Source organism: Orbicella faveolata, unplaced genomic scaffold (assembly GCF_042242905.1).
Source record: "Orbicella faveolata isolate gen_17 unplaced genomic scaffold, um_ofav_v1 contig_2, whole genome shotgun sequence".
Lineage (NCBI taxonomy): Eukaryota > Metazoa > Cnidaria > Anthozoa > Scleractinia > Merulinidae > Orbicella > Orbicella faveolata.
Window position 1 is genome coordinate 7,957,155 of NW_028301547.1, and position 24,387 is coordinate 7,981,541.

The window sequence follows — 24,387 nt, forward strand, 5'->3', positions numbered from 1 at the left end:
AAAACGTTTTAAAAAAGCACTCTTCCAGTATTATTTTGCTCAGTATTAATTAATTCATACCTCTTCCTCTCCTATGTTAAGTTTTTTTTTCTTTTTTACCCTAATTATTATTGTCAATTAAACAAGGGCATCTAATTAGCTTGCTATATTTGTGCCCTTTTCCATTTCTCCTCTTACTTGTCTACTTTATATTTATCTTTGTAATTTTAGAATAGAATAAATAAATAAAATGAAAAAAAATGAATGGGAAATTACAGCACTGAAACAATACCCCCCCCCCCCCCAATTAATAAAGAAGTGTGATTACTTTTAGAAGCCCTATAAAAAACTTGTGCTTCGTGTCTCATCAGGGGTTCCAAACACCTCGAAACAATAAAAGCACTCCGCTTTCTGCGTCGTGCTTTGTGATCCGGAGGTCCCGGGTTCAAATCCTCCTCCCTACCAGTAGATGGATGTGTTTTTGGTGGTCCCGAATTCAACTACTTTGCGCTTTCCAAATAGCCAACTGGTCAGCCTCCAGCCGGTTGAGGTTTTTAACAAGTTTCTATTCAATTAATTTATAAGGTTTGTTTAGTTATTTCACCCAGTCGCCTAAATTAGTACAGTCGGTAGTGCTAAACACTTCCACGCTAAAATAAAGTAATATATTTCTTTTCTTTTCTTTTCTGTACTTTTCTTTTCAGCTTTCCTTTTCTTTTCTTTTATTCAAGGTTAAGCCATCTAGAGCGAAGAAACCGACCACCTTAAATACTTAAGAACAGTTACCTGCCTTTCATGACCTACATCAAGCTCCCTTTATTCTGAATAGCTCCTAGAGGTGAACCTGTGTACAGTAGAAGTTGAGCTGTGCAAGAAACAAGAAATAAAAAGATTACCGGTGATTGATCCATGTAAAGTTTTGCAATTTGAAGCGTACGTGGCAACCCATTTCAGTGTCGCAATGTCATTTTCAATTTTTTGAACCAAGGTTACCAAGTACAAGCGGCAAGAGTGAGACAGCCGAGTTGTATCGCTGATACCGTGTTTTTACCATCGATCCTGACTCGAAATCCTGACACAAAATCTTCACTCGAGAACTTTCCTTGGTAGTACTAGTTAGTTTATCTCGTTCGATAATACACAGATTTAAAACAGCCTAAAAGCGTAGCTCCTAGGCCACTCGTCACCGTCGTGCGTACACGCCCACGAGCAATACCGCTAGCCATGATAACCATGAGAAAATCAACTCATGGGTTTCGTTTTCCTTCCTATATGAGTATGGGGCTCCGCTTGGCGGAGCTCCGCTATTACAGTCAACGCGCTTCAAAATGTATTTACCTGTGATACTTCACCCTCACTCTGCCCTAAGGGAGGGGGGGGGGGGGGGCTGCTCCCTTATATCGGCTATATAGATATGTTCAGCGTCAGAGGGACATGTCTTTTTTAGGACATTTTAGTCAGAAGTAGAGTATCGATTTTGGCCATTTTGGTCTCAAACTGGTATGGTTTTGCATTCTAGTCTTGAATTAGGTATGTTTTTTTAGAAGAAGCTACTTTTTTCATCATTATCGCTACGACCAGCAATTCAAGCAATTCACAATACCTTTAACATCATTCTGAACTAGAGAACTACGGCAGGTCTGAAACAGGGTATTAATTTAAGGGTCAGGCCATAAATAGGTTAGAAAAATCGCAGACTTGGGTCTTAAATAGGGTAAGTGCTTTGGGGAGAGGGCCGCATAGCCACGCCAATTTTTTTAGAAATTCAGAGTATTGTGTGTGAGGCTAAATAAAGCTAAGAGGCAAAAGCATTTGACGCATAATTTTTCCATGTCTGTGCCGGGCAGTCCTTCATTCGAATGGATGCGGCACTCTACGTTTCGTTGTCAGTGACGCAGTATATTTTCTTTCCAAAAAGGACGTCTCGTGTGTGACGACAGTTGTGTAATTATTCCTCCACTTTCGCTTGAATATTATGAGGCTAAAATACAAATGTTATCGGTGTTTTCATGGAAACCTGCTCTTGATATGCCGCGGTATGTCGAAATACAAATTTTCTTATTTTTGAAAGCGCGCTCTAAGAAGTAAAGCTACCGGAATTGTGGCGGAAAATTCGAGAAATTCAACTAAATCTGGAAAATGCCGTCACCTACAATATGAAGGAAACCTCATAAAATGGCCATATTGTGCTTATTTTGCGATATACTAACTTTAATTAAATTACAATATGTATGGGTTATTGACCAAGTGTGAGGTCAAGATGGGTGGATATTGGCCAAGTTTTTTTCTTTCGAGTTTATGGACCGAGACGGAGTCGAGGTCCATAAACTCGCAAAAAAGGAACGAGGCTAATATCCAGCCATCTTGACCGAACAAGCTTGGTCAATAAAGAATTTATTATATGGATTTCGGGGAAATTTTTCTTGCGGGACACGGCGGGTAGTCCCAAGCGGGCAAGATAGCTCCATCTTGCCCGCTCGGGTAGCCAATCACGGCGCAGGATTTGTTTCATCTTGCCCGCTCGCGGAGCTAGCAATATAATAAGATGAATTAGTTACCTTCCACAATATATCGTATCTGTAGTATCGTCCAAACGCACCAAGTGCGTGTTCTTTTCCCGTAAACAGCCACAGAAAAGGGGCGGGATTGTTCAGTTCCTGATAAGTGTTCTGATTGACCAAAATTATGTCGCCGTAGTTGTGATCTTAATCACATTTAAATGAAGCGCGGAAACAGATATCTTCGTTTCTTTAGAATACATCGTTTCAGTAAGACTTAGGAACATTTAAGTCCCCAATTATTTCTACCTGCATGATATTTTAATTTCCTTTTCTTTCCGTGTTAGGAAATAAAATTCGGTTTCGAGAAGTTATTTTTTGCTGAACATGTTTACCTTGTGAATTACAAGTGTTTACCCGGATAACATTCATACTCATTATGTTAATAAATCACTCTGAAACGGAAAACAGTACTATTTTTTTTGTTGAACTAAACAAAACCAACTGCTTCCATCGGCTCAAAATATCGCATTGGTGGTCAAATCGCGTGGTGTAGCGGTGTCTCTACTTCGGAAACAAATTTCTTTTTCACTATCACTATCAAGTCCAGTTCGCAGCTTTCTTGTGTAAGATAATACCGAAAAACGGGAGTTTCACTGAAATGTTGCAAATGACACATTTTGTTGCGATGCACCAAGTTTTGGCTGAAATTTTGCCGCCGTATTTACATTAACAATTACGAACTTTACTCTGATTGGATATTACAAATCACTATGTAAATAGATCACCCCTGAACTGAAAACAATACCGTTTCGTTTCTGGGGAAACGAAACAAAAAGGACGGGAGTGCTTCTTGGAAATTTTGAAAATAACCCTTAAGAGGTGTTTCTTTCTCTCGTAGACTATTTCATCGAAAGTGTATCCAAAAACTAATATAATACAAAACATTTCGATCAGCTCTTTTCTCCCTTTACTGAGGCCCGGTTTAAACGTCGCATTTTACATGCGACGAATCTAATACTAATTTTAGTCGACTCGAGTGAAAGTTCGGCTGATTTGATTTAAACGTCGCATTTAATTCTGCCGAATTTAATTGCCGAGCACGAGAATGAGATGTTTCTTCACAGACTCCGCTCTAAGTATCCCGCCAATATGGCTGACAAAAGTCCATGCAACGAGAGCGTTTCACGTTTGCGTGGTCTGTTCCTAGCAAACGCAATTCGTGCTAACAGGAAACGGCGTCTTTTAATGCAAATGACAGTGCATAACCGTTTAGCAAGACGAAGACGCTTCTGCATGGTTGCTCTCTTGTTATGCTTTTGCTATCACAAAGAAATGTCAAAGCACTCCTCGCCCGCAGGATTTCGCGCGGTCATTTTTTTCTCGCGGTTTTCTTTCGCGTCACGCACGACGGACTAAGCGAAAGAGGGATTACTCGTAGTCTAGTGCTGCTTCGGAAAAACGAAAGTGGCAAGGAACATGCCCGCACAGCAACACTCACATGTATGGTACTACACAATGTTTGTCTCCTGCAAGCAGACTCCATTCCAAGAAAGCTTGACTTATCATTGGGTCCCGATGGCAAAGAGAGAAGAAACAGGGATGAAATCAAGAAACTATTACTCATGTGAGAGTGAGAAAGTGTGAATGATGTTTCAGGAGTGGCCACTAGAGTCAGAGATGCCCTTTGTGGGAAGTTATGGGTAGAGGGAGAAACTGGGAGAGTTTCTTAACTTGATTCTATAACCTGCTTAAAAACTAGTCTGTGAGCAAGCTCTCTTCCACATCGCAATAAAGCTTATTTGCAGGCTAGTTGAAAACACTTGTTGTACAGTTCATGTATTTTTGCAGCAGTTAGTTTTATCAACTTTTTATTCATAAACATTGCAAATGCACAATTCAAAGGATTTCTTCACAAGGATCTACATACAACATTCATTCAAAATATCCATCTTAGAACATTATCAAGACTAACAGGCAAGTGTAAACTTATAGACTCACCTCGAAATTATCACCAATGAATTAGTTTGCAGCTAAAAGGGTAACAGATATTCTGCTGTCTTTGCCTGAGTTTTGAAATATTAACGTTGCCATTTTGGTATAAGTAAGTATAAACTACAACAAGGACTTACATTTCTTTTGCCCAGTAATTCATATTGTGTTGTTATTGCCCTTCCTATTATAATTATCATCATCATAGGAATACTTATTGGAAGTTGAAATTTCTTGAATCATCATTATTCAAAACATGTGGTGGCAAACTCCATTTAAAGTAATTGAAACCCAACCATTTGATAACTGGAAAGCACTTACAACCCATTTGCATGGTTTGCAGGTTATATGACTACAAAGGCAAAGCTATCCTTTTGTTAGGTAAACTTCTGAAGCACGCTACCATCTTTAGTCATGGTCAATAATTTAACTTTCCCATAACTGTAGTCCAAGTGTTAACTTTACGAGTTGTAAATGTTTGTTACACTTGTCATGTGTCTTGACTTCTTTACTGTGGAAAGAAACCAGTCAACAAATGCTTTCATTGCAGTGAGCAGGACATATGAAAAGGGTTTTTAGTTGACAATATGTGAGAAATGGAAAAATTTCAGTGTCCATAGTGCATGCCTTTCTAAATGGTAGGGATAAACCATTATATTTTTGACGGGGGAAGGGGAAGCGGAAGGGTGGGGTTTAAGCAATCACCAAAAATAACATTCTGGCAAAAGGAATAATGTAAAAAATATGGTTCAAAGGGAGCCATGCAAAACAAACATAGCAATCTTGCACAACCTGATGCTGGACAAAATTTCTTGCTCAGAAAATTGCCCCTTCCCCCCACCCCCCCCCCCCCCCCCCATTAAAACAATATTGTTTATCCCCCAAGGCTCAACATCAACAAACAATTTCTCCTGAATGGTCTCCAAATATATCTTGTTGTATTCAGATGTTGTCAAAACAGTCTTCTCTAGTCATCATCCTTGTGTTCTCATGACCTGTGTCTTTGTTAAAGACCTTGATTTTTCAAGCAGCCTGATCAGTAATGGGACTTTCAAGGGTTTATAGACCCATGCATTTTATAATCAAACAAGAATCTGATTGTGAAATGATAAGCCTAAACTGCAACTTTGCCTAGCAGTTAAAGACATGTAGTTTGTTTCTGCCTTACAAATTTTGAAACACATTGCCATCACCAAATTGGAAGTTTTCATTTGAAGCCGATGGCATGTTATATGTTGGGGTGAGAGACCTGAAGGACCCTTCTGGCAATCCTGGCCCATTTCATACATTTGGAAAAAATGCTCTGTAATCAGCATGTGCACTTCCAGAATGAAAGCTATCAGACCCTAAATGTGGTTGGGTTAGAAGCTGGATCATTTTAAATTCATGTTCACGGGATCTATTCATTTCTTCTCGCAAGAAGTTGATCAGCTCTTTCGTTGGATCATTGTTAACAACCTCTTTAACTAGCTCCGTGGTTTCCATAATAGCAGCTTCGAGTTTTTCCTTCGGTTTTCCTTTCTTCCTTTTCTTGATAGGAACAAAAAGTCCCCCTTCAGAATCCTCATTATTTTCCAGATGATCTTGAGAAGATTTATCTGAATCAGCTGATTTGCAAGACTTCTCTGAACTCGTGGACTGCTCTAACGAAGAAGGCTATATGGCTTGATCTGGTTGACAAGAATCCCTTGTCTGAACCACTTCAAAAAGAGGCTTAAACCAGTTTCCATGCCCTCGGTCTTCCTGGAAGCTCTTGATCCCCGTGGGTATTCGTATGGTGAGTGCTGCTTGTTTGCAGTCAGTAACACATTTTTTGAACTTTGTCCGCAGTTGGTTCACGCTGAATTTAAACTCTTTACCCCTTGCAGAAGCCCTTTTTTTCAATTCGGTCAAAATTTCCGCATAAATTTTACCGTTCCTTTGACACTTGGTGTTAGTAAAAATGAGCTTTCTCTTGCAGTAAGTACTGCTCACTACAATTTCATTGAAGTCGTCAATGTCCCCAGAGCTCCAAGGTGATTTACGTCCAGATTTCTCTTTCCTTCCCTTAGACTTCTTAACAAAAATTCTTAGTGACCCTCCTTCCTCAACCTCATCATCACACTGGATTTCTCGGCTATGTCATCATTTTCCAATTTATCATCTTCCACTCTACCAAATAAAAAAGTAGCATATTATTTATTTATTTATTTATTTATTTATTTGTAACTATTGCTGTAGCTGTGATCCAAATCAGCCTGGAGCTGCCATTATTTTTGCCTTTTCAGAATAAAGTTAGTGCGTATGAATTTTTTGAAAATAGCTCAACACTATTTACGATAAAATCTATTTCTTAAACTTCATTCATGTCATTCATGAAATTAACGAAAAAACACCTTCTGATCCTTCTGTACAATCCAGGTGTGTACGGGTTAAAATACAGAAAAGCTTTAAGCTTATGCTATCAGTCCAGAGTGAAGGAAACATAAGGAAACAAGAAAACAAACAGTATAAAACAAAAAGCCACGAATTTGACATCTCGGTCTCGCTTGCAAGGCCAGTACATACCTTTTTCGTAGATTCTTGCACTTTGCCGTGCTTTGCAATGATTTACCACCACACATTGAGCGAGAAGACAAACTGATACTTGTTTCACTTTCCTGTCCACTGACTTCGTTCTCGGCTTCCTTTTCCATCTTCTCCCGAAAGCAGGCTTCACAATAGCTACACTTCTCCCAGCCTACTTTGTTGAAGCAAAGCAAGAAACACACATACTGGTATCCTCAACAGCCGCCACTCTTTCTATTGAAATTTGCCGCCAAAAATTCCCTTCAGCTTGTTGTGCTTATGTCATGCAGCACAAAACTGTGGAGTTAGAATGTGTAATCAAATGGTGACGAGTGAAATTAGGAAATAATTTCACTTGTTTTGTCAAAATTCTGATAATTTCCCGAGCCATTTTAGGCTCGGGAAATTATCAGAATTTTGACAAAACGCAAGTGAAATTATTTCCTAATTTTACGAGAAAACCATTTGATTACCTTTTAATATCGTGGGTGAAAAATTACGCTCACAACCATAACTTTTTTATTGGTTTATTCTATCGCCAGAAAACCGAGGACATAAAGAAGAATATAGTTTTAGTTTAAAGCACACATTATTGCTAAAGTTCGTCATTTTTCTGAGTTTCTTCTCGAAAAAAGACCTTTCGAATTCTTCGTGCTTGTTCATAATGTTTCAAAATTAAGGCAACTGTCAAATCTTTCTTAAATGATTGGCTCTAATTCGTCATGAACTGATGAATGAAATGACAACGGCGCTCGTTGAAATGAGCTGAAACTAAAATTTTGCCCGATGCCGTATAAAGTTTTGACAGTTTGTTTTGAAGTGAAATTATCACTAAAATTTACTTTATGGTCTAAGAAAACTTGCCTAAATGACTGAGTCAAGCGAAAATGTACAAAGTTGAAAAACCTTCAGAGCTGGCAAGGAGCATGGTTGCGGACAAATTATACATCGCGGCTTGTTGTGCACGAATCGTTAGCCTGCCCGGCATGTCCTTGGTTTATCACCACATTACAGCTGTGGAAATTGTAAACGTGGCCACTGAGTTTGGAACTCCCTTGGTCTTCAGCTTTCTGACCACCGTTTTCCGGACTGAGTGGTTAGATAATCAGTTTTAGGGACCCAGGTTCGTAATCGGTTCCGTCTTGTTTACACACGAAGGCGTGAAACCGCCCGAGTACTTCAGTCATCCAACTGCTCAGGAAGATTCATCTCTAGGTTTCTCTCAAGTCTATTTTCGTCTCACCACTTCTCAAAAACCCTCACCCAGTTAACTGTGCTCTTTCACGAATTTAAGTTTTCTACCGCCTCTTTTAATTCCGTAACTTCTTCAATGGTCACCGTCTTAAATCTCGACGCCATCTTGGCAGTGATCGAGATACAAGCGATGTTGTCATAGCAATTTTGTAATTTCACATGTGAAATTATGAATTAACGCTGAAATTTCGCGCCAAAATTAAGGAGCAATTTGTCACCCATGATATTATGGTAAAATATAATTTAACATAATTTATGAATTAGATTCGGCACATAGGCTTTTGTGCATTATGCTAGCATTTTTTTCGAGCATTTTAGTGAGGCAAAAGCATCTAGCATTATTCGAGCATTTTAGCGGCATTTCCCGGGAAATTAGTATTTTTTTCCGCAGAAAATAGAAATGACAATTATTTTTTTTACGAGAAAATGAAGACTTTTAACTCAGCCTCTTCCCTTTAGTATCACTGAAAGAGGGCAAAGGATTAACAGAACAACAGATCATTTAGAGAATTATATTCATTTATCTTTTGGTACATTAAAACTATTACATACGTTGTTGTTAACTTGTTACGTTTTTGTTAAGCACTCTGAACTGTTAATTGTGTTGAAGCGTTAAAATCATTAAAATTTAAAAAGCCCTATAAATGAGCATTAACCGAGCATTTTAGTGACTTACTTGGGGGAAACCAAGCATTTTAGTGGGGAAATAAAAGTAAAATGCACAAAAGCCTATCGGCACATGTAAAATGCGGCGTTTAAATCAACTGTCGAACTTCAGTCGTATATTCGACTGGATCAGTCGAATACTCGACTGAACTCGCATTTAATTGACATGTGTCGCATTTACATGACGGGACGCACGGGGCTTCTACTGTAAGTACCGCAGAGAAATGGTAGGAAATTTTCCTAGCATTCCTTACATACTCTCATTAGGGTTCTGCGTCTTGCGGCCAGGGAAGGCGTCATAATCTGTTTCAGTGACATGTCGATGATATTAAATAAAAAATAAACCAGAAAAGGGCCGATGGAATATGAGACAAGCTTTAAAATAAAGTCCCGATATTAATAATGCTTTAAAAGTAAATAGTAAGTTCGAGTCATTCCCGATGCTTTCAAATGATGGCGGACCCCACCGACGTTAATAATCTGGAACAAAACAAGGTCATTATACATCAGATCACGTCTAAACACACGTGAAGAAAGACTTGAAGAAAAAAAAAGGGCAGGAAAAAAACGTGAGCGGACAAAACCGGGGAATGCCAATAAATCAAGTAATCCCCCAATAATGAACGAATTACACAACATGAACCTTCCTCTGCTTCTCCCCCTGAACCAAGTTCAGATCTGCAAACTAAACTTAAAGATACCAAAGTGCCTACGAATGGATGTTGAGCGCGGCGAGCAGAAGTAAATGTCTTGTTTACGCAATGAAAGCCATCACAATAAACTCTGAGCTTGCAGCAAGATGCTTGTCTGGGCGTAAAGGAGCGTTTGAGTAATCAATCTACTGAACACAGATCTTAAGGAATAAAAACCTAGATGATCTGGAATAATTGTCTGAGTTTGTCGTTGGCAGTGGGAGCCACGTGCAGTATTATCATGCACGGCAATTGAAGTTATTGTGTAGAAAATATCGCACAACTACATAGCCGAGGGCGGAAAAAAAAAAAAAAAAAAAAAAAAAAACCGCGAGGAGAAACTTAGTACACGGAGCTAAGATAGATTGTCAATGCTTTAGTAGACCATGCACGGCTACCAATGGCTTGACCAATCGCTTGGCCAATGGCTCGTGCACGCAGCAAATCCTACGTAAATAACGACCTCCGAAAGAAGTGAGCGCACACCCCATCTCCTGAAAGTAGAGGAACTAAGGTTCAAATGTGTAATTATTTTTCCAATCAATAACCTGAATAACGTACGATAAACTGATGATGATTCAACTAGGGAAGGTATAGCTTATTCCAGGAGGCGTCATAAAGCGCCTTGGTAAAACAAACCCCGCAAAATTTCATCAAGTAACAAGAAGGTACTAACAGGACCTTGTCTTCAAATTTAAATTCCTAAAATTGACAACTTTGCATCATTATTATCAGGAACGCATTAATCATATTGAAATTAAAAACTCGATCAGAGCAATTAAATATTTATAAAGCAGACTAACGCAGCAGTGCATCATGAACAGTAAAAATAGTTTCAGGTGTCTTACATCACGGTCTACATATAAAGTCCCCACCCATTTGCCAGCAACATAAATTTGAACTGGATGGAAGAATTTCTAAACGATTTATAATACCTCAGTGTTTTTACGAATTACACCCACAGCCTTAGAGGAATACAGCCCTATTCTCATAGAATTCAAAAGAAAAAAAGAAAAAAGAAAAAAAAAAAAAAAAAAAAAACACCAGGAACAGATGCCTACAGTAGAAGTCATTTGCGTTCCCTCATGGGGAGAGAGATTCTCGCCCATATCAACTTTCTTTTCTCTGGTAAGTTGTCGCACGTTTAGAGATGCGACAAACTCCCAACCAATGCTTACCTAACTTTTTAAAGATTCTACTTTTAGCCCTGCCCCAAATCTACACACGTGTATTTCAGTTGTGGAAGTCTTTCGATTTGGACAGTGCTTGGGTCAGAGATTCTCGCCCATATCAACTTTCTTTTCTCTCCAAAGTTCTCGCGCGTTTAGAGATGCGCCACACTCGCGTTTTAGGTGCAGGAATCCCAACCAATGCTTATTTCACTTTTTAAAGATGCTACTTTTAGCCCTGCCCCAAATCTACGCACGTGTTTTTCACTTGTGGAAAACTATCGATTTGCACAGTATTTGGGTTGGAGATTCCAGCCCTTATCAACTTTCTTTCCTCTCGGAAGTTCTCGCGCGTTTAGAGATGCGCCACACTCGCGTTTTAGGTGCAGGCATCCCAAACAATGCTTACTTAACCTTTTAAAAATGCTACTTTTAGCCCTGCCCCAAATCTACACAAGTGTATTTCACTTGTAAAAGTCTATGGATTTGGACAGAGCTTGGGTTGGACAGTTTTACCCATATCAACTTTCTTTTCTCTCGTAAGTTCTCGCGGGTTTAGAGATGCGCCACACTTGCATTTTATGTGCAGAGATGCCAACTAATGCTTACCTAACCTTTCAAAGATGCTGCTTTTAGCCCTCCCCAAATCTACACAGGTGTATTTAACATGTGGAAGTCTACCGATTTGGACAGTGCTTGGGTGAGAGATTCTCTCCACTATCAACTGTCTTTTCTCTCGTAAGTTTTCGCGCGTTCAGAGATAAGCCACACTCTCGTTTTAGGTGTAGGGATCCCAACCAATGCTTACCTAACTTTTTAAAGATTCTAATTTTAGCCCTACCCAAATCTACAAACGTGTATTTCACTTGTAAAAAAATATTGATTTGCGTAGTGTTTGGGTTGGACATTCCTTCCCATGTCGACTTTCTTTCTTCTCGTAAGTTCTCGCGCGCTTAGAGATGCTCCACACTCGCATTTTAGGTGCGGGGATCCAAGCCAATGCTTACGTAATGTTACTTTTAGACCCCCCCCCCCCCCCCCCCCCAAATCTACAAACGTGTATTTCACTTGTGGAAAACTATCGATTTGCACACTGTTTGGTTTAAGATTCTTGCCCATACGAACTTTCTTTTCTCTCGAAAGTTCTCGCGCGTTTAGAGAAGCGCCACCCTCACATTTTAAGTGCGAGGATCCAAATTAATGCTTTCCTAACGTTTTTAAAATGCTAATTTTAGCCCTCCCCTAAATCTACACACTTGTGATTCACTTGTAGATGTCTATCGATTTGGACAGTCTTTGCGTTGGACATTCTTGCTCATTCAACTTTTTTTGCTCTCGTAAGTTCTCGTGCGTTTAGAGATTCGCACACTCGCGTTTTAGGTGCAGGGATCGCAACCAATGCTTACCTAACTTTTTAACGATGCAAAATTTTCCCTTCCCCAAATCTACACACGTGTATGTCACTTGTGGAAGTCTATCAATTTGGACAATGCTTGGATTGGACATACTTACCCATATCAACTTTCTTTTCTCTCGTAAGTTCTCGCGCGTTTAGATATGCGCCACACTCGCGTTTTAGGTGCAGGGATCCCAACCAATGCTTACCTAACTTTTTAAAGATTTTACTTTTAGCCGTCCCCCAAATCTACGTACGTGTATTTTACTTGTGGAAGTCTGTGGATTTGGACAGTGCTTTGGTTGGCCATTTTTCCCCATATCAACTTTCTTTTCTCTCGTAAGTTCTCGCTCGTTTAGAGATGCGCCACACTTGCATTTCATGTGCAGAGATTCCAACTAATAGTTACCTAACCTTTTAAAGATGCTGCTTTTAGCCCTCCCCCAGATCTACACACGTGCGTTTAACTTGTGGAAGGCTATCGAATTGGACAGTGCTCTGGGTGAGAAATTCTCGCCACTATCAATTTTCTTATCTTTTAGGTGCAGGGATCCGAACCAATGCTTACCTTACTTTTTAAAGATTCTACTTTTAGCCCTCCCCCAAATCTACACATTTGTATTTCAGTTGTGGAAGTCTTTCGATTTGGACAGTGCTTGGGTCAGAGATTCTCGCCCATATCAACTTTCGTTTTTCTCGGAAGTTCTTGCGCGTTTAGAGATGCGCCACACTCGTGTTTTAGGTGCGGGGATCCTAACGAATGCTTACCTAACCTTTTAAAGATGCTACTTTTAGCCCTGCTTCAAATCTACACACGTGTACTTCATTTGTCGAAAACTATCGATTTCCACACCTTTTGGTTTAAGATTCTCGCCCATATACACTTTTTTTTCTTTCGTAAGTTGTCGCGCGTTTAGAGATGCGCCACACGCGCGTTTTAGGTTCGGGGATCCCAATCAATGCTTACCTAACCTTTTAAAGATGCTACTTTTAGCTCTGCCCGAAATGTACACACGTGTATTTCATTTGTGAAAGTCTGTCGATTTGGAGAGTGCTTCAAGTCGCCGAGACCAGGCTACGTGGAGCACGATTTTGACCAACTCTGGGTGAATTTCCAGGAACTTGGGCGGTTTTTCCGTGTCCCAGGGACTCTAAACTAATTCGCGAAGACTTTGATTTTTAGTGAAAAGGATAGAGGAAAAACTTTTTAACGCTTGGTTTTGAGAAGTCTGGCCGAAATATAGCCACTTTGTGACTAGAAAGTCGCCGAGACCGGGCTATGCGAAGCGTGATTTTGACCTACTTCGAATCGATTTCCAGGAACTTGTGCGATATAAACTAATTCGAAAGACTTTGGTTTTCAGTAAAAGGGACAGAAGAAAAATCTTTGGACGCTTGGTTATGAGAAGTCTGGCCGTAATATATCCCCTCCTTAACTCACTTAGTGACTAGAAACTCGCTGAGACTGGGCTACGCGCAGCGTGATTTTGACCAATTTTAGGCCGATGTCCAGAAACTTGGGCAATATTTCCAAGTCCCAGGGACTCTAAACTAACTCGAAAAGACTTTGATTTTTTAGTGAAATGGACAGAGGAAATATTTTTGAACGCTTCGTTATGAGCAGTCTGACCGAAATATAGCCACTTAGTTTCTAGAAAGTCGCCGAGACCGGGCTGCGCGCAGCATGATATTGACCTACTTTGAGTCGATTTCCAGGAACTTGGGCGATATTTCAGAGTCCAAGGGACTCTAAACTAATTCGAGGAAACATGCGAGTAAAAAAAAGATATAAATGGGCAAGAATCTTTAACCCAGGCATTGTCCAAAGCGACAGACTTCCACAAGTAAAATGCACGTGTATATATTTGAGAATGGGCCAAATCTAGCATCATTAAAACGTTCAGTAATTATAGTTAAAGATCACGACACCAAAACCGCGAGTATGGCACATAACTAAACGCGCAAGAACTTCCTAGCGAAAAAAAAATTGATATAAGCGATAATCTCTTGCCCAGGCAATGTCCAAATCAATAGACTTCCACAAGTGAAATACACGTGTGTAGATATAGGGGAGGGGTAAAAGTAGCAACTTTAAAAAGTTACCTAAGCATTGGTTGAGATTCTCGCACCTAAAACGCGAGTTTGGCGCATATCTAAACACGCGAGAACTTACGAAAGAAGAGAAAGATAATAGTGGCGAGAATCTCTCACCCAAGCACTGTCCAAATCGATAAACTTCCACAAGTAAAAAACATGTGTGTAGATTTGGGGTAGGGCTATAAGTAGCACTTTTAAAAAGTTAGGTAAGCTCTGGTTAAAATCCCCTCACCTAAAACGCAATTGTGGCGCATCTCTAAACGCGCGGGAACTTGCCACAGAAAAGAAAGTTAATATGGGCGAGAACATCCAACCTAAGCACTCTGCAAATCGATAGACTTCCACAAGTGAAATACACTTGTGTAGATTTGGGAGAGGGCCAAACTAGCATTTTTAAAAGGCCTTGTAAGCATAGTTTGGGATCCCAACACAAAAAACGCGAGTGTGCCGCATTGCTAAACGCGCGAAAGCACGCGAGTGAAAAAAAAAAAAAAAAAAGAAAAAAGATTTAAATGGGCGAGAATCTCTAACCCAAGCATTGTCCAAAGCGACAGACTTCCACAAGTAAAATGCGCGTGTGTAGATTGAAGGCAGAGATAAAACTAGCATCTTTAAAAAGTTAAGATAGCATTGGTTAAGATCCCCGCACTTTAAACGTGAGTGTGGCGCATCTCTAAACGCGCGAAAACTTACGAGAGAAAAGAAAGCTGATATAAGCGAGAATCTCTCACCCAAGCACTGTCCAAATCCATAGACTTCTACAAGTGAAATACACGTGTGTAGATTTGGAGGAGGGCTAAAGGTAGCACCTTTAAAAAGTTAGGTAAGCACTGGTTGGGATCCCAGCACCTAAAACGCGAGTGTGACGCATCGGTAAACGCGCGAGAACTTACAAGAGAAAAGAAAGTTAATATGGGCGAGAATCTCCAAAACAAACACTATGCTAATCGATAGTTTTCCACAAGTGAAATAAACGTGTGTAGATTTGGGGGAGGGCGAAAAGTAGCATCTTTAAAAAGTAAGGTAAGTATTGGTTGGTACCCTGCACCTAAAACGCGGGTGTGGCGCATCTCTAAGCTCGCAAAAACACGCAGGAGAAAAGAAAATTAACATGGGAAGGAATATCTAACCGAAGCACTGTCCAAATTGATAGACTTCCACAAATTAAATACACTTGTGTAGATTTGGGGGAGGGCCAAAACTAGCATTTTTAAAAGGCGTTTTATGCACAGCATAGTTTGGGATCCCGAAACAAAAAAACGCGTGTGTGCCGCATCGTTAAACGCGCGAAAACGGTCGAGTGTAAAAAAGATATAAACGCGCGAGAATCTTTATCCGAAGCATTGCCCAAAGCGACAGACTTCCACAGGTAAAATACACGTGGGTGGATTTGGGGGTAGGCTAATAGTAGCATCTTAAAAAATTTCGGTAAGCAATGGTTTGGATCCCTGCACCGAAAACGCAAGTGTGGCGCATCTCTAAACGCACGAGAACACGCGGGAAAAAAGAAAATTGACATGGGAAGATATATCTAACCCAAGCACTGTCCAAATCGATAGACCTCTACAAGTAAAATACACTTGTGTAGATTTGGGGGAGTGGCAAAACTAGCATTTTTAAAAGGCCTTGTAAGCATAGTTTGGGATTCCCAGAGTTTGCCCCATCGCTAAAGGTGCGAAAACACTCGAGTGAAAAAATGATATAAATGAGCGAGAATCTTTAACCGAAGCATTGTCCAAAGCGACAGACTTCCACAGGTAAAATAGACGTGTGTAGATTTGAAGGGGGGCTAGAAGTAGTATCTTTAAAAAGTTAAGAAAGCATTGGTTAAGATCCATGCATCTAAAACGGGACTGTGAGGCAGCTCTACACGCGCAATAACTTACGAAAGAAAAGAAAGTTAATATAGGCGAGAGTCACTCACCCAAGCACTGTCCTAATCCACAGATTTCCACAAGTGAAATATACGTGTGTAGATTTGGAGGAGGGCTAAAAGTAGCACCTTTAAAAAGTTGGGTAAGCATTGGTTGGGATTCCCGCACCTAAAACGCGAGTGTGGTGCATCTCTAAACGCGCCAGAACTTACAAGAGAAAAGAAAGTTGATATGGGCGAGAATCTTTCACCCCGTGAGGGGACGCAAATGACTTCTACTGTAATCATCTCTTTCTGTTATTATCATTATTATTATTATTATTATTATTATTATTATTATTCTATGAAAACAGGGGTGTGTTCCTGTAAGTCTGTGGGTGTAATTCGTACAAACATCGAGCTCTCGTAAATCGTTTAGAAATTCTTCAATCCATTTCAAATTTATGTTGCTGGCAAATGGGTGGGCACGTTATATGTAGACCGTGATGTAAGACACCTGGAACTATTTTTACTGTTCATGATGCACTGCTGCGTTAGTCTGCTTTATAAATATTTAAATGCTCTGGTCGAGTTTTTAATTTCAATATGATTAATGCGTTCCTGATAATAATGATGCAAAGTTGTCAATTTTAGGAATTTAAATTTGAAGACAAGGTCCTGTTAGTACCTTCTTGTTACTTGATGAAAATTTTGCGGGGTTTGTTTTACCAAGGCGCTTTATGACGCCTCCTGGAATAAGCTATACCTTCCCTAGTTGAATCGTCATCAGTTTATGGTACGTTATTCAGGTTATTGATTGGAAAAATAGTTATACTTTTGAACCTTAGTTCCTCTATTTTAAGGGGATGGGGCGTGGGCTCACTTCTTTCGGAGGTCGTTATTTACGGACTTGTAGGATTTGCTACGTGCACGAGCCATTGGCCAAGCGATTGGCCAAGCCATTGGTAGCCGTGCATGGTCTACTAAAGCATTGACAATCTATCTTAGCTCCGTGTACTAAGTTTCTCCTCGCGGTTTTTTTTTTTTTTTTTGCCCTCGACTGTGTAGTTGTGCGATATTTTCTACACAATAACTTCAATTGCCGAGCATGATAATACTGCACGTGGCTCCCACTGCCAACGACATACTCAGACAGGTATTCCAGATCATCTGGGTTTCTATTCATTAAGATCTGTGTTAGATTGATTACTCAAACGCTCCTTTACGCCCGGACAAGCATCTCGATGCAAGCTCAGAGTTTATTGTGATGGCTTTCATTGGGTAAACAAGACATTTACGTCTGCTCGCCGCGCCCAACATCCATTCGTAGGCACTTTGTTATCTTTAAGTTCAGTTCGTAGATCTGAACTTGGTTCAGGGGAGAGAAGCAGAGGAAGGTTCATGTTGTGTAATACGTTCATCATTGCGGGATTACTTGATTTATCGGGATTCCCTGGTTTTGTCCGCTCACTTTTTTTTCTAGCCCAAGTCTTTCTTCACGTGTGTTTAGACGTGATCCGATAATAATGGCTTTGTTTTGTTGCAGATTATTGGCGCTGGTGGAGTCCGCCATCATTTGAAAGCTTCGGGAATGACTTAAACGCCCGTTTGGGGGGGGGGGGGTACACTAGCATATACGGGCTATATAGGTATGTGTCGCTGTGAAGGGTATGGTTTCCAAGTACTTTTATACTCTAGCATAAGGTATATAACTCAGAGCGTTTGGGTCTAGAATAGGGAATCATTTTTCCCAAAACTGACTAGTTAATTGAAGATTTTATCTAGACTAAGGAAACCAGGAAGTGCCAGTCAAAAATATTAAAAAAAATCAGATCGGCAAGTTCAAATTTACGCAAATCAGCCGCAATAGTGTCGATAGATGGTGGCGGGGGGGGGGGGGTGGGTGGGGGGGATTTGGGGAGTTTACTCTAGTATAGGGTAGCAAAATTCAGCTCAATTAGCTGGTATAGGCTAAGGGCTCCAGGGTCCCAGCGGCACATCCCCACCCAGAAATTCCCGAAGTACCCCCCCGGACTCAAACGCACTATTTACTTTTAAACACTATTAATATCAGCGTAAATTCATTTTAAAGCTTGTGTCATATTCCATCGGCCCTTTCTGGTTTATTTTTTATTTGATATCATCAACATGTCACTGAGACAGATTATGACGTCTTCCCTGGCTGCAAGATGAAGAACCCTAGTGAGAGTATATAAGGAATGCTAGGAAAATTTCCTACCATTTCTCTGCGGTACTTCCAGTAGAAGCTCCCTGTGTCCCGTCATGTTGATTTAAACGTCGCATTTTACATGCAGTTAATTCAGCAATTAGATTCGGTGCATGTAAAATGCGACATTTAAACCGGGCCTGAGGTGTTAATCCACCCATCGTTTTATTTTTGTGTTGTCATCTCTGCCAACAATTTCAGTCCTCATTGATTTATCTCTCTTTTTGTTCAATCTGGCGGCGTCTGGCAGTGACTTGTGCACGCAAGTTTATGTTTTCTTTGTCAGCGGCACTTTCGCATAATTTGAATATTTATGAATATTCAACAGTAGCACCTTCGCGTGTCGAACGGGTTTTGTTTTCGCCCGTGATTCTTACTTTCACTGGTTTCACCATTCTTGGTTAAAACAGAATGATAGCGGCTTGCCTGAGAAATGCAGCACCATTTTTAGCTACAGGTTTGGCGGCGGGATCGGCGGCCTTATTGGGATACCAAGCTCATTATTCCACAGGTAAAGACATGAATTAGCTTCTGGTTTTGGTATATCTACATTACAGGGTAGTTTTCTTTTGACCAGACCTTATTTTGCTGTGGTGTCAATCAATGGAAAGAGGGCTAAAACAGATCAGTTGCAGCAAAATTAAGTGATTGTAATTTGCATGTGCTTTAGCATTAAATCGATCACGCGTGTCATGGCCGGCGCCTGCTGTAAACAACATGCTCTGCTACATTGAATAGGTTACAAAGACTTTCTGGCTAGACTTCTCATTCGGTAGTCTTGGTAACTGTATTGTAAGGTGTCAACTTGGAATTTTCTTTTTAGAATCTTATTGTGGCCAAGGTGATCGTTGGGAGTAATAAAACTTTTCGTGACCTACAATGTCACTCGGCTTTTCAGCACACCTTTATAATAATAATATCAAATTGTCACGCAAAACAGCAAATTCTCCATTTTAAAAAAGATTTTCACGACATTTTATGATGTTGAACTCCCAGCTTTTGCTGTAGTTATATTTGCAGACAGAGAAGGTCATTATCCGCTTGCAATGTTTTTGGCTGCGCTAAACTTGCGGACAAAAAAGGGCTTTTGCTTCATAATGCGATTTCACTTTTGCTGCTTAGGTGCAAATATTTACAGAAATATTTTGACCTGAGATCAAAGTTATTAAGTCTAACCCACACGAAACAAGTCAGCCGCATCAAGCTTTGCTTTGCAATGTTCTTAAATCAACTAAGCTCGCCTTATGTAACTGAGGCATTCAACAATGATTTTAAATTATTTTTAGGTTTTGGCAGGACTGTACCACAAACACATGCGTGAATTATCTAAAATATGCGCATTTGTATTACATAGCGCTTTCTAGGAACTGCATATTTATTGACAAAGTCAGATGAGTCTGTAGTGGGACTCGAAATAGCTCGTTCGAAGTCACGATAAAACATACTTGAGGGATTCAAGTAAAATCATATTCGAGAACCATTAATTACATTACATAATTATGTAAACGATGTTGGCATGGCTTTGTACCGAAAAATATTTACGTGAACAATAACATCTACAAATTAGCACATTTCATTATCCCAGGCGGGTATCATGAATGTTGTCTGCGCTGCTAAAGTGAAGCAAAACGTTTCAACCTTATTGAGCTGCGTGGCCGTGACGGGCATGTTTTGCCGTCAGTGACACGATTTGTTGTTATAAACCAAACGGTCAAACCAGTAGACCCTCGCTCGCAGTCATAACAACTATTAATTTCATAATAACTGTTTGTATTTTCCAAGTACTAACAATCTAGTTTTTAAGTGTCAATCTGGCAATTCGCTTTTCTCTCAGTCTAACTGAAAAGAGGAAACCATGTAACTTCCATTTTCTCCTGCTCTTGCATCTAACATCTTGTTGAAGTCGACGACGACCATTCATAAATGCTGCTACTGCCATCCGTGATTAGTCGTTTGATACTTGTTAATCTTACCATCAGCTGTCCACGCCCGAGATGAAAACCTGAAAGATTTTAAGGACACCCATGTTATCATCGTCGGAGGTGGTTATGGTGGAATTGGTGCTGCGAAAAAGTTGAAGGATCAGTGCAAGGTCACCCTAATCGATGCCAGAGATGCGTTTCACCATAATATGGGCGCACAGAGATCATCTGTCGAGACAGGTACAGTCTTTTGTGATTTTCGCGCCATTAAGAGAGAAAGATGCAGGAATAAAGCACTTTGTGATGGAATTTTTCTTTGTAATTTTTCATAAAATTAATGAAGAATAAGACACCCTTCACATAACAAGGGGTGGGATGGATGGAAATCATGGGTCGGGTACAACTGCACGTAGGTTAGGCTGCAGTGGAAAAAAAATGCACGGTTCCAGATTGAACTCCCCCCCCCCCCCCCCCTTGCAAAGTTTTGAAAAATCGTCAATTAAAGAGGGACAAAAGTCAGACGTCACGAGTAAATGAGCAAAAACAATAGCTTTTGGTCATTTGCATTAAGTTCACCGGCATATGAAGCTTGCCATCCGGAACTTGGTCTAAAATAAGCGACGATATTTGTCCTCTGTATTGTTATCTTAAGGAAACGGTTATAAAATAAGCTTAGAGAATACTTAACAACATATAAAATGCACCGATTCTTCTTGCCTGAACTCTAATTGAGGTTATTATATGTATATATTTTATTTATTTGTTAACATTTGGAAATCACAGGTTTTGCCAAGAAATGTTTAATTCCCTACAAACCGACATTTGGTGAGAACTTCAAGCGAGGGAAAGTTGTGGACGTCAATCCATCCATTAAGGTGATTACGCTGGAAAGTGGCGAAAAACTTGCCTATGATGACCTCATTATTGCGACTGGCACAGGGGGGCCATTTCCTGCCAAACTTCCACTAGATGTAAACAAGGAGAAGGCTGTGCAAAGATACGAGGATTACGTGAAGCTTGTAAGTGATTTCAATTTTGCAGACGTTTTGTATGGCTCACGATCTGTCACACGGTAAATGTTGCAAATTTTGAATGCATGTTTAAGATACCCACAGCTTTTCAGTAGAAAAAGTAGAAAGAAAGAATCTGGGACCTTAAGACCTTGATTGATGGAAGACATTCGAGATGTTTCCAAATGTGATGAAACACATTTTCAACTCTACCTTAAGAGGGAAACGGAGATATGAAATCATAAAATTAAAATCCATATTATTACGCAAGAACATATTTCCAGACACTGTTATGATGTTGAGGTCTTCACTTTTAACTTGAAGTATCACTAATGAGCTTAACAGAGTCTGTTTCACTCCAAACGAGTCGCGATCTTCATCGTTTTTTCTAATCTTTCACCCAGGTTAAAGACGCTATGAAAATAGGCGTGGTAGGTGGTGGAGCTGTCGGCGTGGAAATAGCGGGAGACATCATGGAGGACTATAAAGACAAGGCTGACGTCTATCTGATTCATCCCAGGGAAAACTTGGTCAACGATGAGGTTAATGAGTCCTTCCAGTCCACAATAAAGGCCAAGCTTATCAGTTTAGGCGTCAACATGGTTCTCGGTACGTTGTAGAATATAGAAGAGAAGTTTGGGAGTCTTTTAAAAGAGTACTCTTGTGTTACTGATTACATATCCCACCTTGTAATATACTGCAAAAGATATCTATAAGATGGACTGTGATTTTTCCTTAACATATCTTGAACAATTGGCACCTATTTCCAATGAAAAATAATCACCAGGCTAGTTTCCCCCGAATTCCTCTCAAACTTTTCAGGTGACTTTTTCTTTTCATTAACGAACGCTAAAGCGGTAAATGTTGATGCCGGCGTGAATTGGCATAAAGTGATTTTAACTGACTAAGCATTCGTCTTTTCCACCTCAGATCACCAAGCTGTAGACAACTGTAGTTCTTGACATTTTTTTTAGCTCATTTATGCATTTCTCTTATTTATGCAGGAGAACGAGTGGTGAACATGGACGAAGTGAAAGAAAAGGGTTTTCAGAACGTCATGCTTGTAACAGACAAAGGAACCAAGATGAAAGTAGACCTAGTCATTCCTTGTACTGGGTTAAAAGTCAACACTGAAGCATACAAGAACAATTTGGGTTAGTGTTTATTCTCATGAGTTAAACATTCTATTCGTTATTGTAATCCGGCAATAGTTTGAGAGAGTACAGTGTAGTTATACCATCACATACAGTATGTCGGTTTTGGTTTCTCTTACAGGGGATAAAATGAACCGGCTAGGTCGTCTCAGTGTTGACGAATTCCTTCAAGTAAAAGACGTACCAGATGTTTATGCTATTGGTGACTGTAATGATGTACCTGAAATCAAGCTCGCTTACGGTGCTGAAATTCAGGGAAAATACGTCGCTGACAACTTGAAACTTAAACATGAAGGAAAAGCCATGAAGCCTTACAATGTTAACAGTACGCTTACCTTTTTAATCTCGTTATATTTTGTTTTGTTAACATGAACGAATGTGTGTGTGTGTCTGCGTTCAGGCCAACCATCCAACATTGTTCCCTAGACCGTGCGACATTCAAAATGTGATAGAGACTACATGCTTTTTTCAATGAAATTGTGAGTATGTAATCTTATCCATCAGTGCTTTTATTAGCATTTTTCCAGCTGACTCGCAATTTTGAGGTTCTCCAGCCCCTGTTCAAGGAACATACATTTAGGCCAAACGTTAACTTGGCGCCGATGGTCAAAATAATGAAAAAGAAATTTATTTTGCTTTATCCCCCTAAACACCAGAACTAATTTAGAATTCTAATATGAGTTGAGTATCGACCCTAAAAAACTCTAGCGTGTGTTTTAATTATTTTGGCAAACTGATCGGTCCTTTACACTGGCGAACTGTCAATAACGACAAACCTGGTAAACTTCCATTCTTCGAGTCTATAAAGAGTAATTACAAATGGCACTCGAGGTTTGTCTGTTATTCTTTTCTTACCCAATGTACGTTTTGCTTTTCAGAGAGTGTATTCATGGTGCTGTGCTGTGGACGATCGGGAGGTGCCGCCCAAGTCTGGAGGGGCTGGGTCTTTGGGGATTGGTTCGCTTCAATGATCAAAGGGAAAAGCGTCTTTACTCCAATGCAATGGAAAAACATGGATCAGAAGATGCCAGAAGATTAACCTGCTGTGTATTTTTAGTCATGAAGACAAAGTTTAGTTTAATTTAGCCGGGTAAAAAGAGATCTCATTGATAGCATTTATTACGTTCACCACTTATCTGATCTAGGATGGTTCTAGCTTTTTGTATGAAGACTTGATGAAATATTATTGTATAGTTTGCCTCTATTATAAATAAAAGTTTCCATCAGTTTCATATTTTGTTTTCATATATATTGCTGTCTGAACTTGAGCTGGATTCGCACATCACCTTCCAATTGTTCTCAACTTCATTATTCTCCTGATCTATGTTGGAAAACATAGATTTAGAAAATGTTGAAACATCTTAGAGAATACTCAGAAATGTGTAAAGAGTCCTCAAATACTTAATTTTTGAGAAACAAACACTGATGAACTTTAAGAGAAGCCTCTGTCTGTCGTTACAGCATTTGAGCACTCTGGCAAATTCCTCAGCATTTGTTATCCTTTATACCGAGTGCTACGCGAGAAATATCGTTTTTGTAATATGTTTTTGACTAAATTGTGGGAGACTTAGTTTGGTTCATATATCTCTACTACCCGACATAACCGTTTAAAAAGAGTCGTTGAATCCATAGCGTCTACCAGTTTTTGATTCCAATTTTGTTCTCTTTTTACCCAGCCTTAACCCTTTAACTTTCGACCAAAAACCCACCAGCATTATTCAATTTTCCGTTTTTTTCTGCAAATAAAGGAATGTGCGATATGCCTGCCTAAAGTTTGAACTGAGGCCAAAGCGAGGGATTTCAGTTTAGCGGGTCGGTTATCGGCATGCTTAGTGGCTCGGGTAGCTGTTCTTTTAAGCCACTTCATCCATAGAGTGTTTTTTCCTTTTATTTTTTACACGCACCCATTAGCCAACCACCACTCAGAAGAAC

The 24,387-nt window shown here is 39.9% G+C and overlaps 1 protein-coding gene and 1 pseudogene across 3 annotated transcripts; one reads left to right on the forward strand and one right to left on the reverse strand.

Annotated features, from left to right (window-relative positions):
* Positions 1-5,633: 5,633 nt before the first annotated feature.
* LOC149111797 (uncharacterized) lies at positions 5,634-18,427 on the reverse strand (annotated as a pseudogene).
* A 236-nt stretch (positions 18,428-18,663) lies between these two features.
* Positions 18,664-23,687, forward strand: LOC110069401 (ferroptosis suppressor protein 1-like). 3 transcript variants are annotated; one of them, XM_020776932.2, is made up of 7 exons: positions 18,665-18,880; positions 20,349-20,531; positions 21,075-21,310; positions 21,706-21,910; positions 22,306-22,455; positions 22,577-22,780; positions 23,334-23,687. In XM_020776932.2, the coding sequence occupies exons 1-7, from the start codon at positions 18,781-18,783 to the stop codon at positions 23,492-23,494; spliced, it is 1,239 nt and encodes a 412-aa protein (XP_020632591.1). In that variant the 5' UTR covers positions 18,665-18,780; the 3' UTR covers positions 23,495-23,687. The 3 variants fall into 3 exon arrangements, with proteins under 3 accessions (XP_089145532.1, XP_020632591.1, XP_020632599.1); XM_089289406.1 differs by lacking the exon at positions 22,577-22,780 and having other exon boundaries at positions 18,664-18,880; XM_020776940.2 differs by lacking the exon at positions 20,349-20,531.
* The last annotated feature ends 700 nt before the right edge of the window (positions 23,688-24,387 follow it).

Coding starts and splice junctions, on each gene's coding strand:
- LOC110069401 (XM_020776932.2), top strand. CDS start 18,781: ATGATAGCGGCTTGCCTGAGAAATGCAGCACCATTTTTAGCTACAGGT. Junction 20,532..21,074: donor GAGATCATCTGTCGAGACAG/GTACAGTCTTTT, acceptor TGGAAATCACAG/GTTTTGCCAAGAAATGTTTA. Junction 22,456..22,576: donor AGCATACAAGAACAATTTGG/GTTAGTGTTTAT, acceptor TTTCTCTTACAG/GGGATAAAATGAACCGGCTA.